The following is a 13,088-nucleotide window of genomic DNA, read 5'->3' on the forward strand; positions in this document are numbered from 1 at the left end:
TATGATATTCTCAAATTTCAAACTTCACACACTGTTTGCTAGCTGTGAAGAGACGGATCGATCACATACCGACCGATTAGATATCCCAAAATTCAAACTTCAAACTTCACACGTATTGACGAGAGTACAGGAATTTGAAAAGAGAGAAGGGAAAGGAAAGAAAGCTTTGTCGCCATGAGGAGCAGCATCGGCGGCGATGGGGTGGCGTCATTGGTGTGGTTGCAGTGGTCGGCGTCGATAGGTTGTGTGGTTGCAGTGGTCATCGGCAATGGGATTCTGTAGTCGCAGTGGATAGTTATCGAATGGGTTTTTATTTTCTTTAATTTTTAATTTTTCAATTAGTTTATAAAAAATTATCAGTGTTAACATTAATGTTAAATTAATAGACAAATGTCAAAAAATTAAGAACGAGACACAAATGGAACATCAAATTCGGGACAGCAGATCCCTGGCCGCATAAGGTGGCCCACATTTATTATTTGTGATATTTCATTCCAAAATTTATTATTTATTTTTTGTATTTTGAATTTCTAGGTGTGTTTGGTTTTTATTTATTTATCTTCCAGTCTTGAGAAAAGTGGTTTGATGGGTGTTTTGGTCATTTTACATTTCACTTCGATGTTTGGAGGTGGGTTGAGAGGCATGAAAGACAGAGAAATCATTGCAATCCCATAGCGCAACAGAATGACATTCTCTATATGTAACTGCTCTAACTTGATATCTTCTTTATATTTCTTTTTTATACTTTGAGCTATATGGCAATGTTAGTTGTGACTAGAAACTTTCTAAACTTTTCAACTATTTGGATAAATATGTTACTTGTGACGAGAAACTCTCTAAATTTTTTTTTTGTGTACATGTGTGAAAAGCATGGGGTAGTAGTGCTCAGCGATCATTCCATTATCATATTAAAATTAAAACAGAAAATTTACGAACGAGGGGGACATAAAAGCAAAACTTGTTGAGGAAATAACATAACAAGTAAGGCAAGGGAACCTAAAAGCCACCTCATGTACAAAGTAAAACAAATAGTAAAAACAAAATCATCTGAAACGATAATTGGTAGAAACAGAAAGATCATGACATAAGTAGAAGCTACACACATAAAGGAAACCATCAATTCAAAGGGATTGATAAAAATACCCTTAATTTAACCGAGATTTTTCACAGAATGACCAAAATGATTGATGGTGGACAATCTCAAGTATCACTTCTATCGATTTTAAATTCAAGAACCAAAGTGAAAAGTTATGTCAATCTTAGAAACTATTTTAAATAAAAATTAAAAGGCTTACTAAAATATGAATGTTACTTTCTTTCATTTGTATTTGTTAGATACTAACTCCAACTCTTAAAATTATATATATACATATAGACACACAAACACTAAAAGAGAAAATAAATTGAAATACTGTTCATAAAGCAATGTGATACCTATTTTGCCCCTGCTTGCTTTGTTTATTTCGTTTGTGCCATGTTTCACACGTGTTGGTCATCGGGCACTGTTCTATAACAGTAAAATGGCAAAAATGTCCTTGCAATGCTACTCTGACTGCCTTTTGTTTTGGCTTCTCTATAGTGAATTCTCAGTTTTGCCCATGCTGGCCACGCGTCCGTCTGCTTCCATACGATGTCGACGCGTTGGTCTTCTGGAGCCTTCCATCCTTTTCCATCCGTGTCTCATAAACGCTTTTCTTCGTCTCAATCCTCACGTTTTTTGGCTCACTGATCTTGGGTTCTCTGTCTCTCTCTCTCGAGAAATTTTTCCAAGTGTCGGGAACACCATGACACATGGTGTTCCCTCACCCATTAGCATTTGACATCTTGGATATCCTTCAATTTTATATTTCAATAAATAAATAAAACTAAATGCTAATGGGTGAGGGAACACCATGTGTCATGGTGTTCCCGGCACTTGGAAAAATTTCTCCTCTCTCTCTCTCTCTCTCTCTCTCTCTCTCTCTCTCTCTCTCTCTCTCTCTCTCTCTCTCTCTCTCTCTCTCTCTCTCTCTCTCTCTCTCTCTCAGAACGACGAACCAGTCAAAATTTGTGCAGATATTTTTCCGAAAAAATAGAAATGATGCGTTGTTCTTCCTTCCTTCCTCCTTCCCATCCGTTGGACAACATCTCCTCCATTTCGACATCTCCCTTGGAAACCCATCGGAGACCTCTTCAAGTTTCTTTGTCATAATCTCTGGAGAAAGAAATTTGATTTTTTTTATTTTTTAAGTTTTTGGTTTGTGGGTTTTCAATTTTTGATTTTTTGTGCAGGTAAAGAGGTTTCTTTGTCAGAACCTCTAGAGAAAGAAATTTGATTTTTTTTTTTTAATTTTTTAATTTTAAGTTTTTGGTTTGTGGGTTTTTAGTTTTTTGGAGAACCTTGCATTTTGTGAGTTTTTTTTTCAGATTTTTATCTTGGTTTTAAAAAAATAAAAAAAAATTCTTCTGTTATATTTAAAAATATTTAAGCTTGGTTTGATTACGATTGTGCCTAAACAAACCTTTAGTTGCTTAACTTATGACAAAATAATGTGTCGATTAACAACTTCCGCTCCGCAAGCCAGCAGTCTCTCTTGCTTGCTTAATCTTACAAATTTGACAATATTATCTTTTGAGAGAATCCATTAGTTGCTTTGCTGCTGCTTTCCTTTACGAATCTGTTCATTTTCTATTTTTGTGGTTAAATTTTTGTATAATGTTATTGTGTGAGATTATGGTTATCTTATCATTTGTTTAGGTTATGATTTTTAGGCTCATCATTTCTGTGTTTCAGCTATGAACATTTCTGGTATTGACTAAGGTATTAATCTCTTTGTCACAAAATTTTGAAATCCTATTAGTTTAGCGAACTTTATATATTATTGGGCAATATGGTTATGCTTTCGTTGTGTCTGAGAGACAGAGCACTGATCCAGTTTGTGATCAATTGCATTTAGGGGTTTTGATTTGCTCATGATGTTGCAGATTGAGAGAAGTTTTGGAAAAGAAAACAAATTTAATTAAGTTTGGAGTTGATTTTGTTTGAGTTTAGAGGGGAAGTTCTCTAGCCGATTTGGGTGGGTAATTTTGTGTTTACAGCTGTGAATTCTGTGCAAATTTCATTTTTCTGATTTTGGGGATTTTATTTCCAGGCTAGAATGCCGTCGTTTTCTGAAGCCCTCTGTACTCAAGGTAAGAAATTTAAACTTTTGGTGGATTTGGAGTTTTGATTAAGTTTGATCACATTGTTTCAGTATAATAATTTACATTGATTAAATTGGAGTTGCAGCGAAGTTCCATTGCGTTCTCGGATGAGTTGGTTTGTTCTAAGTTTCGGATAAAGAATTATTCCCATTTGGGTATATATACATTCAACTCCAAACATTATATAACCGATGGTATGCAAGAATCAATGTTGATTTAAATAGACAGCATTATGTATGTATTAAAAAATATTTGACACCACAGTAAACCTATTTAACTATTGACTTATCAGTTTTGATCATTTTTCTCCCCTCAAACAAAATGCAAATTTAACCGTGCAAGGTTAGGAATATGCACCTCTCTCCTTGGGGTTTTCGGTGACGTGTTTTAATAGAATTATAGATTTGAGTAATTAGATATTTCAGTGCAGTTATTTTTTTAACAATTTATGATGCTATTTGTAAAAATTGGTCAGGTATTTCTCTTAACAACTATAATATCATTTAATTCCAATTCATAATTACTTATTTTTTTAATCTGTTAGTAAATTTTTGTACTTTATGTCCAAATACATATATAGTAATGTATACATATAATTTATTAAGTTTTTTAATGTTGCTGATCATTTTGAGTGTGTTCATTTTGTGTGTAGAGAGTGAAAACTGCACTGTTCACAAAGGCAAAACAAGGGATAGCTTCTACATATGGGAATAAGAGTGGTTAGTTTGATCGTAATTGCTTTTTTGATTTGGTTAAATCAAGGTTAGGCTTGGGTCTCATTCAGTTGTTTGCTTGCACAGGTTGAAGTCGCTAGCTTTATAATGCTAGTGACCGAAATAAAACCCGAATTCATGTTAAAATGATATCATAATTTTCATTATGGTGAGAACTGAGAACTTAGACCCATTTTGTATCTTTCCCATTTTTGAAATTTAGAAATTGAATTACTTTTCTTTACCTTTTTGTGATCGTGCACTGAGAATTTGTTAATTGTATTAATATTATGAGGTAGGATTTATACTTTCTAAGATCCATTTCTCATGTTTAGAGATTGCTTGATTCAATTAGATGTGATATAAGTTGATGTGTTTATACCTGTAAAACATAATTTTTCACACAATTTCTAACCCCAACTTTCTAATAAAACCTAAAATTTAAATTTTAAATTCCTTCCAATTTGCTCTGACTCTTGGGTAAAACCACTGTTCTAAAAATGTCCACCTAGCGCCGCCTAGGCGCTAGGTGGCTGGTCACCGCACCGATTAATGCCTAGCCGTTTGAAAATTAAGAAAGGACCCATAGACCTACTGAGGCGCTCGCCTAGACCGCCTAGGCACCCGCCCAAACCCACCAAGGCATCGACTTACTTAGGTAGAAAATAAATAACTTTCCTTTTGCATTTTATTTTTTTTTCCAATAAATTGTAAAAGACTTGTCGAGTACTTAAATGTTTGTTCCTCATGTTTTCATTATGTTCCAATACTTCATATTATATGTGTCATTCTATTTTGTAGTTTATGATGAAATTATATATATTTTAAGTATAAACATACACTTATTTACATAAAATATAATGGATTTAGTTAAATCCGTCTAGTCCGCCTAGGCGCTAGGTCCCAGCTCGCCACCTGATCAGCGTATAACGTCTTTTAGAACCTTGGTAAAACTGATTTTTGACCAACAAATTTAACACAAGAAACTGGGTTGGGTTAAAAATTCTGACCCACTCTGCCCGTGGACGTGCTTAGAAAGAGAGAAATCTGCACACTTAAACGCGCTAAAAGGAAGGCAACGCGCCAAAAAGAAAGGGAAAAGAGGATTTGCTGAGAAGACTGGGGCCCATCCTGATGGAGTTGTCGGCCACCATGTGCAATTCCACTGGGTAGATTGGTAGATTAGTGGACTTTATTTAGCCAAAGCGACCCTTTATTTCCTGGGAACTTCCAAGTGCCGCCACCACCACCACCCCCCCCCCACCCCGGCGGGGGCCGAAGATGCATCTCATTTTTCTAGTGAGAACCGATGAAGGGGGTCGTTGCCCGGCAATCTTGGGTTTGTTAAGAGCAGTTCCACCCTAAAGACTTTACTTTAGCATCCAGCGTATTTATTCACTCAAGTGAACAATAATAGACCTCAATGAATATTAATAGCCAAAGCATCTCCACCCTTAAACACAAAAAATAGGTTGGTCAATTTTATTAAAATATTATTATTTTTTTATCATAAAATAATAAAAATTAATTATTTTATTTTTAATTTCTGACTTTTTTTTTTTTTGGGGGGGAAAAAACTTGGACCGTTGATCTGTGATTGGACGGTCCAGTTTAAAAGTGAAATTCAAATTTTTTTTACCATTGGAAATCCAATGACAGAAATTGGACCACGTCGACCACCCAGGGGAGATGTTAGTGCGCCTGTGCCATTGGGCCCCGCCTCTGATTTTGTTGTCTGCTACTCGGGCCCACGTGCCACGCGCCACGCGCAACAACACAAATGGCCCATCCCAAGGTCTGTCAAAAATGGGGCTAGTCTAGAGACCAACTTAGGCTAGGTGCCAGGCAAACACACGGGCTGGAATGAATTGACAAAGTGCTAGCTTGGTTTTTTGACTGGGTGATGGGCTATTCCACCTTCGGTGGAACTGCTCTAAGGGGCTACACGAGACTCACATTAGGCTGTCGATCTTGTGCTTGTTGATGGCTTCTTCTTCTTCATCTGTTCCTGATTGGAAATACGATGTCTTCTTGAATTTTCGAGGCAAAGACACTCGCAAGACCTTCATCGGCCATTTCCACAAAGCTCTGGTTCAGAACTCAATCAACACCTTGTATATCAGGTTTGCTTACGCAAGACTAATCATTGTTTTCTCCTTGGCCTTTTAGGACACATTATATGTGTGAACTACATGTTTCTTTTGTTTCTTAAGGAAACAGAACTTTTTTGGAAACCATCTCTTTCTAATCAAAGACTTTCAGTTTCTTCCCACTCATTGTACAATGTGTTTATATGCCAGCTTTGTGTTGAATTCATTCAATTTAAATGTGTTTATTCATCCGATTACGCCTGAAACAGCTGATTCCCACAGCAACACGAGGGCGTAATTTCTAATGATAGTCTAAGAATATACGTCAAATTTAACAACGTGCTCGCACGCGCATTTCATCATATTAGGAGTTGTTTTATTTATTTTTGAATGTCAAGTAAAAGTGTTAACAAAGTTATTTTTCAACCAAATCATAGGACATGTCACAAATATTTAGCAAAAAGACACAAAAAAGGGAGTCATCAGACCTGTGACCGATTCACCAATGGGGACTCCCATGACGCTACTACAACCCATTGATTAGTTTATATAATTGAGTAATTTATATCCACACCCACAGAATGTGGACCACATTTGTTTTAAGGTGTAACTGGAATATAAAGTTTATACAAAAACTAATGAGTGAAGAGATAACATTATTGGGTTTAAATAATTTTTTTTTTAATCAAGTCTTCTCAAAAGAGATTGATCTAATTTAAAAGTTGTTCCATTCCAAAATTTATTATTTAGTTTTTGTATTTTGAATTTCTATGTGTGTTTGATTTTTATTTATTTATTTATTTATTTATTTTTGAGCCATGAGAAAAGTGTTTTGATGGGTGTTTTGGTCATTTTACATTTCACTTCGGTGTTTGGAGGTGGGTTTAGAGGCAAGATAGAGAAATAATTGTGATCCCATAGCGCAACGGAATGCTCTAACTTGATATCTTCTTTATATTTCTTTTCTATATTTTGAGCATTTTGACTATATGGCAATGTTAGTTGTGACTTAGAAACTTTCTAAACTTTTCAAGTATTTTGATAAATATATTACTTGTGACGAGAAACTCTCTAAATTTTTTTTTTTTGTGTGCATGCGTGAAAAGCATGGGGTAATAGTGCTCAACAATCATCCCATTATCATATTAAAATTAAAAGAGGAAATTTACGAACAAAGGGGACATAAAAGCAAAACTTGTTGAGAAAATAACACAGCAAGTAAGACGGCAGGGGAACCTAAAAGCCACCCATGGACAAAGTAAAATAAATAGTAAAAATAAAATCATCTGAAACAATAATTGGTAGAAGCTGAAAGATTATGACATAAGTAGAAGCTACAGGCATAAAGGAGATTTGGATCACCAATAATTTGCATCATGATCAATTCAAAGGGATTAACAAAAATACCCTTAATTTAACCAAGATTTTTCATAGAATAACCAAAATGATTGATGGTAAACAATTTTAACCATCACTTCTATCGATCAAAATTCAGGAACCAAACTGAGAAGTTATGTTAATCTTAGAGACTATTTTAAATAAAAATTAAAAGGCTTAGTAAAATATGAATGTTACTTTCTTTCATTTGTATTTGTTAGACTAACTTTCCGATCCACTCTGCGTGTGGACGCGCTGAGAAAGAGAGAAAGCTGCGCTCTTTGACGCGCTAAAAGGAAGGCAACGCGCCAAAAAGCAAGGGAATGCTGAAGGGACTGGGGCCCAGCCCGATGGGGTTGCCGGCCAACATGCAATCGGACCGCGTAGATTAGTGGACTTTATTTGCCCAAAGCGACCCCCTGGAGATGCATCTCATTTTTCTAGTGAGAACCAATGAAGGGGGTCGTTGACCAGCAATCTTGAGTTTGTTAAGGGGCTACTTGAGAATCACATTAGGCTGTCGATCTTGTGCTTGTTGATGGCTTCTTCTTCTTCATCTGTTCCTGATTGCAAATACGATGTCTTCTTGAATTTTCGAGGGGAAGACACTCGCAGGACCTTCATCGGCCATCTCTACAAAGCTCTAGGTCGGAGGTCAATCAACACCTTCATTGACGCTGAAGAGCTCAGAAAAGGCAACGGCCTTTCGCAGCTACTGACGGCTATAAGCGACTCGAGGCTTTCGGTTGTAGTTTTTTCTCCAAACTACGCTTCTTCCACATGGTGCTTGAAAGAACTCGTCCAAATCCTGCAGTGCATGGATCAGAAGAAGCAGATTGTGATTCCCATCTTCTACGAAGTAGACCCATCTCATGTTCGTAAAATCAAGGGAAGTTTTGAGGAAGCTTTTTCTAAACATGAACATGATCCTGACGCCGACATGGAAGAAGTGCAGCGGTGGAGGTCCGCTTTACAAAGAGCCCCCGATTTATGTGGCTGGGATTCACAAAATTACCAGTAACTCATAACCTCATAATCTTATTCACTTAGTAGTTTAGAAGTTTAGCTAATTTCCTGTTTTGGTCGTTTTAGTTTTGAAGAAAATTCTTATTTCGTTTATAGTCGCTAATTTCCTGTGGTTATCATTAATGTTAATACAACTAGAACCAAGACTTCCTTCCCAACCCTCTACAAAATTGAATACTCACCAACTCTCTGCAAAACTTTCCACCACCACACCTAGATATTTTCCATGAGAAGGGAAGAGGAAACTAATATAAAAAATTGGGGGCCTTTGATATTGATCTTGCGGTGAAGAATTCACTTGTTTTTATTTACTTTTTCACATGGGACGATGTCGTTTGTACAAAATCTCTTAATTTCTTCCCTCTTTCATGATGAGGAAAGAGCAGGTGTGAGAAACAGAGAGGAGACATAATGTACAAAAGACGTCGTCCAACATTAATAAGTAAAAAAAGAACAAGTTAAATTAATTCTTCAAACCGCAAGATCAAAATATATGGCCGCTATTAAAAGGTCTATAAAACATCTGGAGAGGATATAGATGACTAGTTCTCTTATATGTTGATTGAACTTAGAAGAGTGCATTGAGTAAATGAAAGAAGAATAAACTCCTGAGAATTGTTGGGTCGTTACTTTGTGTTTTCAATGACAGTGTGATAAGTGTTATATAACTAGCAATCGCAGGACTTGACAATATTGTTTTTCAAATTTCGCAGGGATGATGCCAAGCTTGTTGAGTTGATTGCAGATGATATTTTTAAGAAAGTGATCAACATCCCATCAAGTGAAAAGAATGGCTTGGTTGGAATGGATTCCCGCTTAAAGAAAATGGATTCACTATTATGTCCCGAGGTCGATAACGTTGGCTTTGTTGGAATATGGGGTATGGGCGGTATAGGCAAAACCACCATCGCTAGAGCTGTGTATGATAAAATCAATCATCACTTCGAAGGTCGTTGCTTTCTTGAAAATGTGAAGCAACGTTTTCCCTCAACTGATGCAGGTGAAGCGCCACTAGATATGCAGGCAGAAATTCTATCTAGTATCACAAATATGAAGGTGGGGAGTTCAGAGATTTTGAGAAATGGTTTTCAGAAGATGATGGAAAGAGTTGGTAAGAAAAAAGTTTTACTTGTTCTGGATAATGTGGAGAGTTCATCCCAAATTGAAGCCTTAATTGGAAAGCAACCTTCATTTGGTGGCGGAAGTCGAATCATTATAACAACTAGAGATAAACAGTCACTAAGTAGACTTGGTGATCGGATATATGAGCCCGAGTTGTTAAATGACGATGATGCTCTCGAGCTGTTTGTGCAGTATGCTTTCAGTACAAAGCAACCCACAGAAGAATACATTGATCTGTCAGGCCATTTCATAAAATATGCTCAAGGTTTGCCTTTAGCACTCAAAGTCTTGGGAGCATTTCTCGATGACAAAAGTGTACTTGTGTGGAAAGATGAGTTAAAGAAAATAGCGAGAAACCCGCACCCGGGAATCCAAAAAGTCCTTAGAACAAGCTATGATGGACTAGATGATTTGCAGAAGGAAATATTTCTTGATATTGCATGTTTCTTTAAACAAATGAAGAAAGACTTGGCAACAAGGATTATGGAGGGTTGTGACTTCCATCCCCATACCGGATTAGACGTTCTAGTTGGTAGAGCTCTTGTCACTATCTCATCTGATGGTGTACTCGAGATGCATGATTTAATAGAGGAAATGGGTCACCAAATCGTACGCCAGGATATAAAGGAGCCTGGAAGGCGCAGCAGATTGTGGAGCTGTGAAGATGTTCATTATGTGCTAAATAAAAAAAATGTGAGAAATACGCTCCCGTCCACTCCATTAATGTAATTGCATTGAATCTTTTCTGGCCAGTAATATTAATAAATTTTAAAATAATAATAATAATAATACTTTCGGTACTGTTTTCACTTTTAACAAAAACCCACATTTTTACATTTTTTTTGTACTATTCACTGCACCTTTATTTGTCATTTTTCAGTAAAATAAAGTTTTTTTGGACTTTTTGTTAGTTTTCCTTAATAATAAAAGTATAAAGCTTCTACTTTGACCAAAATCCAATTCATGAGAACCATGTGCATTGGGCGTTTTAATCTTAAGTTTGTACTCATTCAAAGTGCAATTTTGGTAATCCAGGCTACGGAAGCAATTGAAAGCATAATTGTGCAATGGCCACACTCAAACAATGTTGTGGAATTAGATACCGCCCTTGTTCAAATGCCAAAACTAAGACTACTCAGAGTCCATACCCACTGTTTACTACCAGAGGGCGAGCCGGCCGATGATCACTGGCAATACGAGGATCTAAAGTTTCTCTCTGAAAAACTAAGTTATCTGTTTTGGAACAAATGTCCCCTAAAGTCTTTATCGTCCAATTTTAACCCAGAGAATCTTGTTGAAATTGACATGCAATATAGTTGGGTTGAACACCTCTGGAAAGGAACTAAGGTACGTTCATCATTTGCCTATATGCTGCTTTTAAATGGTTTAGTTTTTAAATGCCTTATTATGTATGTAACACATATTTTCCTTGATGTATATTGACAGCCTCTTGGAAAGTTGAAAATTATCAATTTAAAAGGCTCTTATCGTCTTAAGGAAACACCGGACTTCGCTGAGGCAAAGAATCTTGAGAAGCTAATTCTTGGTGGATGCACAAGTTTATATGAGGTTCACCCATCCATTTCTGCCCTTGAAAAACTTATCGTCTTGGATCTAAGTTGGTGCGGCAAACTCAAGTCCTTTTCAAGGAACATTTGTATGAAATCTCTTGAAACCTTTGATCTCTCTTTTTGCTCAAAACTTGAGAAGTTTCCAGAGATTTCCGAAGTTATGGAGAAGCTTTCAAAGCTTTATTTGCAAGGGACTGCAATAAAAGAACTGCCTCGATCAATTAACAATCTTACGGGGCTTGTTACTTTGAATCTTGAATATTGCAGAGAACTTGAGATTCTTCCAAGTAGCATTGTTCAACTCAAGTCCCTGCAACTTCTTAATCTTTCTGGTTGTCCAAAGCTCAAGGCCTTTCCAGAAAATGTTGGAAATATGGAAAGATTAAGAGAGCTTCGCTTGGATGAGACATCTGTTAGAGGCCTTGCCCCATCAATTTCATCTCTTCAAAACCTTGAGATTTTGAGTCTAAAGGAATGCAAGAAACTTCGTAGCCTTCCAAGCAGCATTCATACGAGATCTCTTCGAACCCTTAATCTTTCCAGCTGCTCCAATCTGTATAATTTTGTACAAATTCCTGAAGTTATGAACCTATTAGAGCTTAATTTAGATGAGACTGCAATTTCAAAACTGCCCTCGTCCATCAAAAACTTTACGGGACTCGTTACCCTAAGCCTGAAGGATTGCAGAAGATTAAAGATTCTTCCAGGCAGCATTCATATGAGATCTCTTCAAGCCCTGAATGTTTCTGGCTGCTCAAATCTGAGGAATTTTCCAGAGTTTCTAAAAGTTACGGAGAACCTAACAGAGCTTCATTTAGATTGGACGCTAGATTGGACGCTAGCTGCGGGAGCCTTTTCAGGGATTGCAATTGAAGAATTGCCATCCATAATTTATAGTCTTACGGGGCTTGCTACCTTGACGCTACGGTATAGCAAAGACTTTGAGAGTCTTACAAGCAGCATTTGTCGGCTCAAGTCCCTAAATTATCTCTCTCTTTCTGGTTGTACAGAGTTTAAGGTGTTTCCAGACATATTAGAAAATATGGAAAGATTAGCCAGCCTTGATTTGGATAGCACATCTATCAGAGAGCTTCCTGCATCAATTGAACGGCTTCAGGGGCTAGTGTCGTTAAATCTGAAAAACTGCAAAAGCCTGGTCTATCTTCCGAACAGTATCTGCAATTTGCTAAGTCTCGAATGGCTCACTCTCAATGGGTGCTCAAAACTTTCGAAGTTGCCTGAAGATTTATGGTATTTGAAGCGCCTTGACATAAAGGGAACTGGTATACATGGTTACTGCCCAGAACAGCAATTCATCAAGTTGGGGGGTTTGGCTCAGTTTCGAAGCACTGCACCTAAGATTAATGCCATTTTTCCAAACATTGAGCAAAATGAGGCGGTGGCTGATGTTGAATCCCGCCTCCCCTGGATGTGGCGCCATGTGGAAGAGAGGCGGCAGGATATTGCGGAATCAAGCTATGTGGAAGAGATGCGGTGCAATGCGGAAGAAGAAGCGGAAGAAGGGCGGCGCTATTTTGAAGAGATGCTGCGCGATGCGGAAGAAAAGCGGAGGCGGCAGGGTACTCGTTGCTCCACCTGCGGTTTGTACGTGCTAAGTATTTACTTATCCGTATGTCTTGCACAGTTGTTTTTTTCCTTCTCTTCGATCAGGTAATGTATTGTTAGTGATTAAGCCTTTAATTGGAAATGGATGGCTGAGATTAAACTAGCTCATAAGCTAGGATTGTGCCGGCTGTCATAGTAGCTGACTTTGTTTTAGATATACTCGTGCAAGACACATGAGTATGAGAAGCATGTGATGCATGTGAAGTTTGTGACGGTTTCTTCTTGTATTCTCTCTCAGCTTGCGTCCTCTTGTTCCGGGTCATGGGGCTGCGATGGGCGGTGATCTGGGCAATTAGAAGGGACTAAGGGGTGTGATACCCAAAAAAAAGTTGTGATAATCAGCTCCTTGATGCTTCTAGTAAATTTTAGGAACGACATTG

The 13,088-nt window shown here is 37.3% G+C and overlaps 1 protein-coding gene across 9 annotated transcripts; it reads left to right on the forward strand.

Annotated features, from left to right (window-relative positions):
• Positions 1 to 2,050: 2,050 nt before the first annotated feature.
• LOC137746448 (TMV resistance protein N) lies at positions 2,051 to 12,920 on the forward strand. Of its 9 annotated transcripts, none has more exons than XM_088682280.1 (7): positions 2,051 to 3,056; positions 3,132 to 3,171; positions 3,269 to 3,377; positions 3,836 to 3,902; positions 9,103 to 10,204; positions 10,547 to 10,858; positions 10,958 to 12,920. In XM_088682280.1, the coding sequence occupies exons 5-7, from the start codon at positions 9,194 to 9,196 to the stop codon at positions 12,755 to 12,757; spliced, it is 3,123 nt and encodes a 1,040-aa protein (XP_088538406.1). In that variant the 5' UTR covers positions 2,051 to 3,056; positions 3,132 to 3,171; positions 3,269 to 3,377; positions 3,836 to 3,902; positions 9,103 to 9,193; the 3' UTR covers positions 12,758 to 12,920. The 9 variants fall into 9 exon arrangements, with proteins under 9 accessions (XP_088538406.1, XP_088538416.1, XP_088538397.1 ...); XM_088682290.1 differs by having other exon boundaries at positions 3,269 to 3,338; XM_088682271.1 differs by having other exon boundaries at positions 2,051 to 2,800; positions 2,965 to 3,171.
• Positions 12,921 to 13,088: the final 168 nt, after the last annotated feature.

Source organism: Pyrus communis, chromosome 2, assembly GCF_041283825.1.
Source record: "Pyrus communis isolate YQ-2024b chromosome 2, ASM4128382v1, whole genome shotgun sequence".
Taxonomy (NCBI): Eukaryota; Viridiplantae; Streptophyta; class Magnoliopsida; order Rosales; family Rosaceae; genus Pyrus; species Pyrus communis.

Coding starts and splice junctions, on each gene's coding strand:
- LOC137746448 (XM_068486463.2), top strand. CDS start 7,902: ATGGCTTCTTCTTCTTCATCTGTTCCTGATTGCAAATACGATGTCTTC. Junction 8,381..9,102: donor TGGGATTCACAAAATTACCA/GTAACTCATAAC, acceptor CAAATTTCGCAG/GGATGATGCCAAGCTTGTTG. Junction 10,205..10,546: donor ATGTGCTAAATAAAAAAAAT/GTGAGAAATACG, acceptor TTGGTAATCCAG/GCTACGGAAGCAATTGAAAG.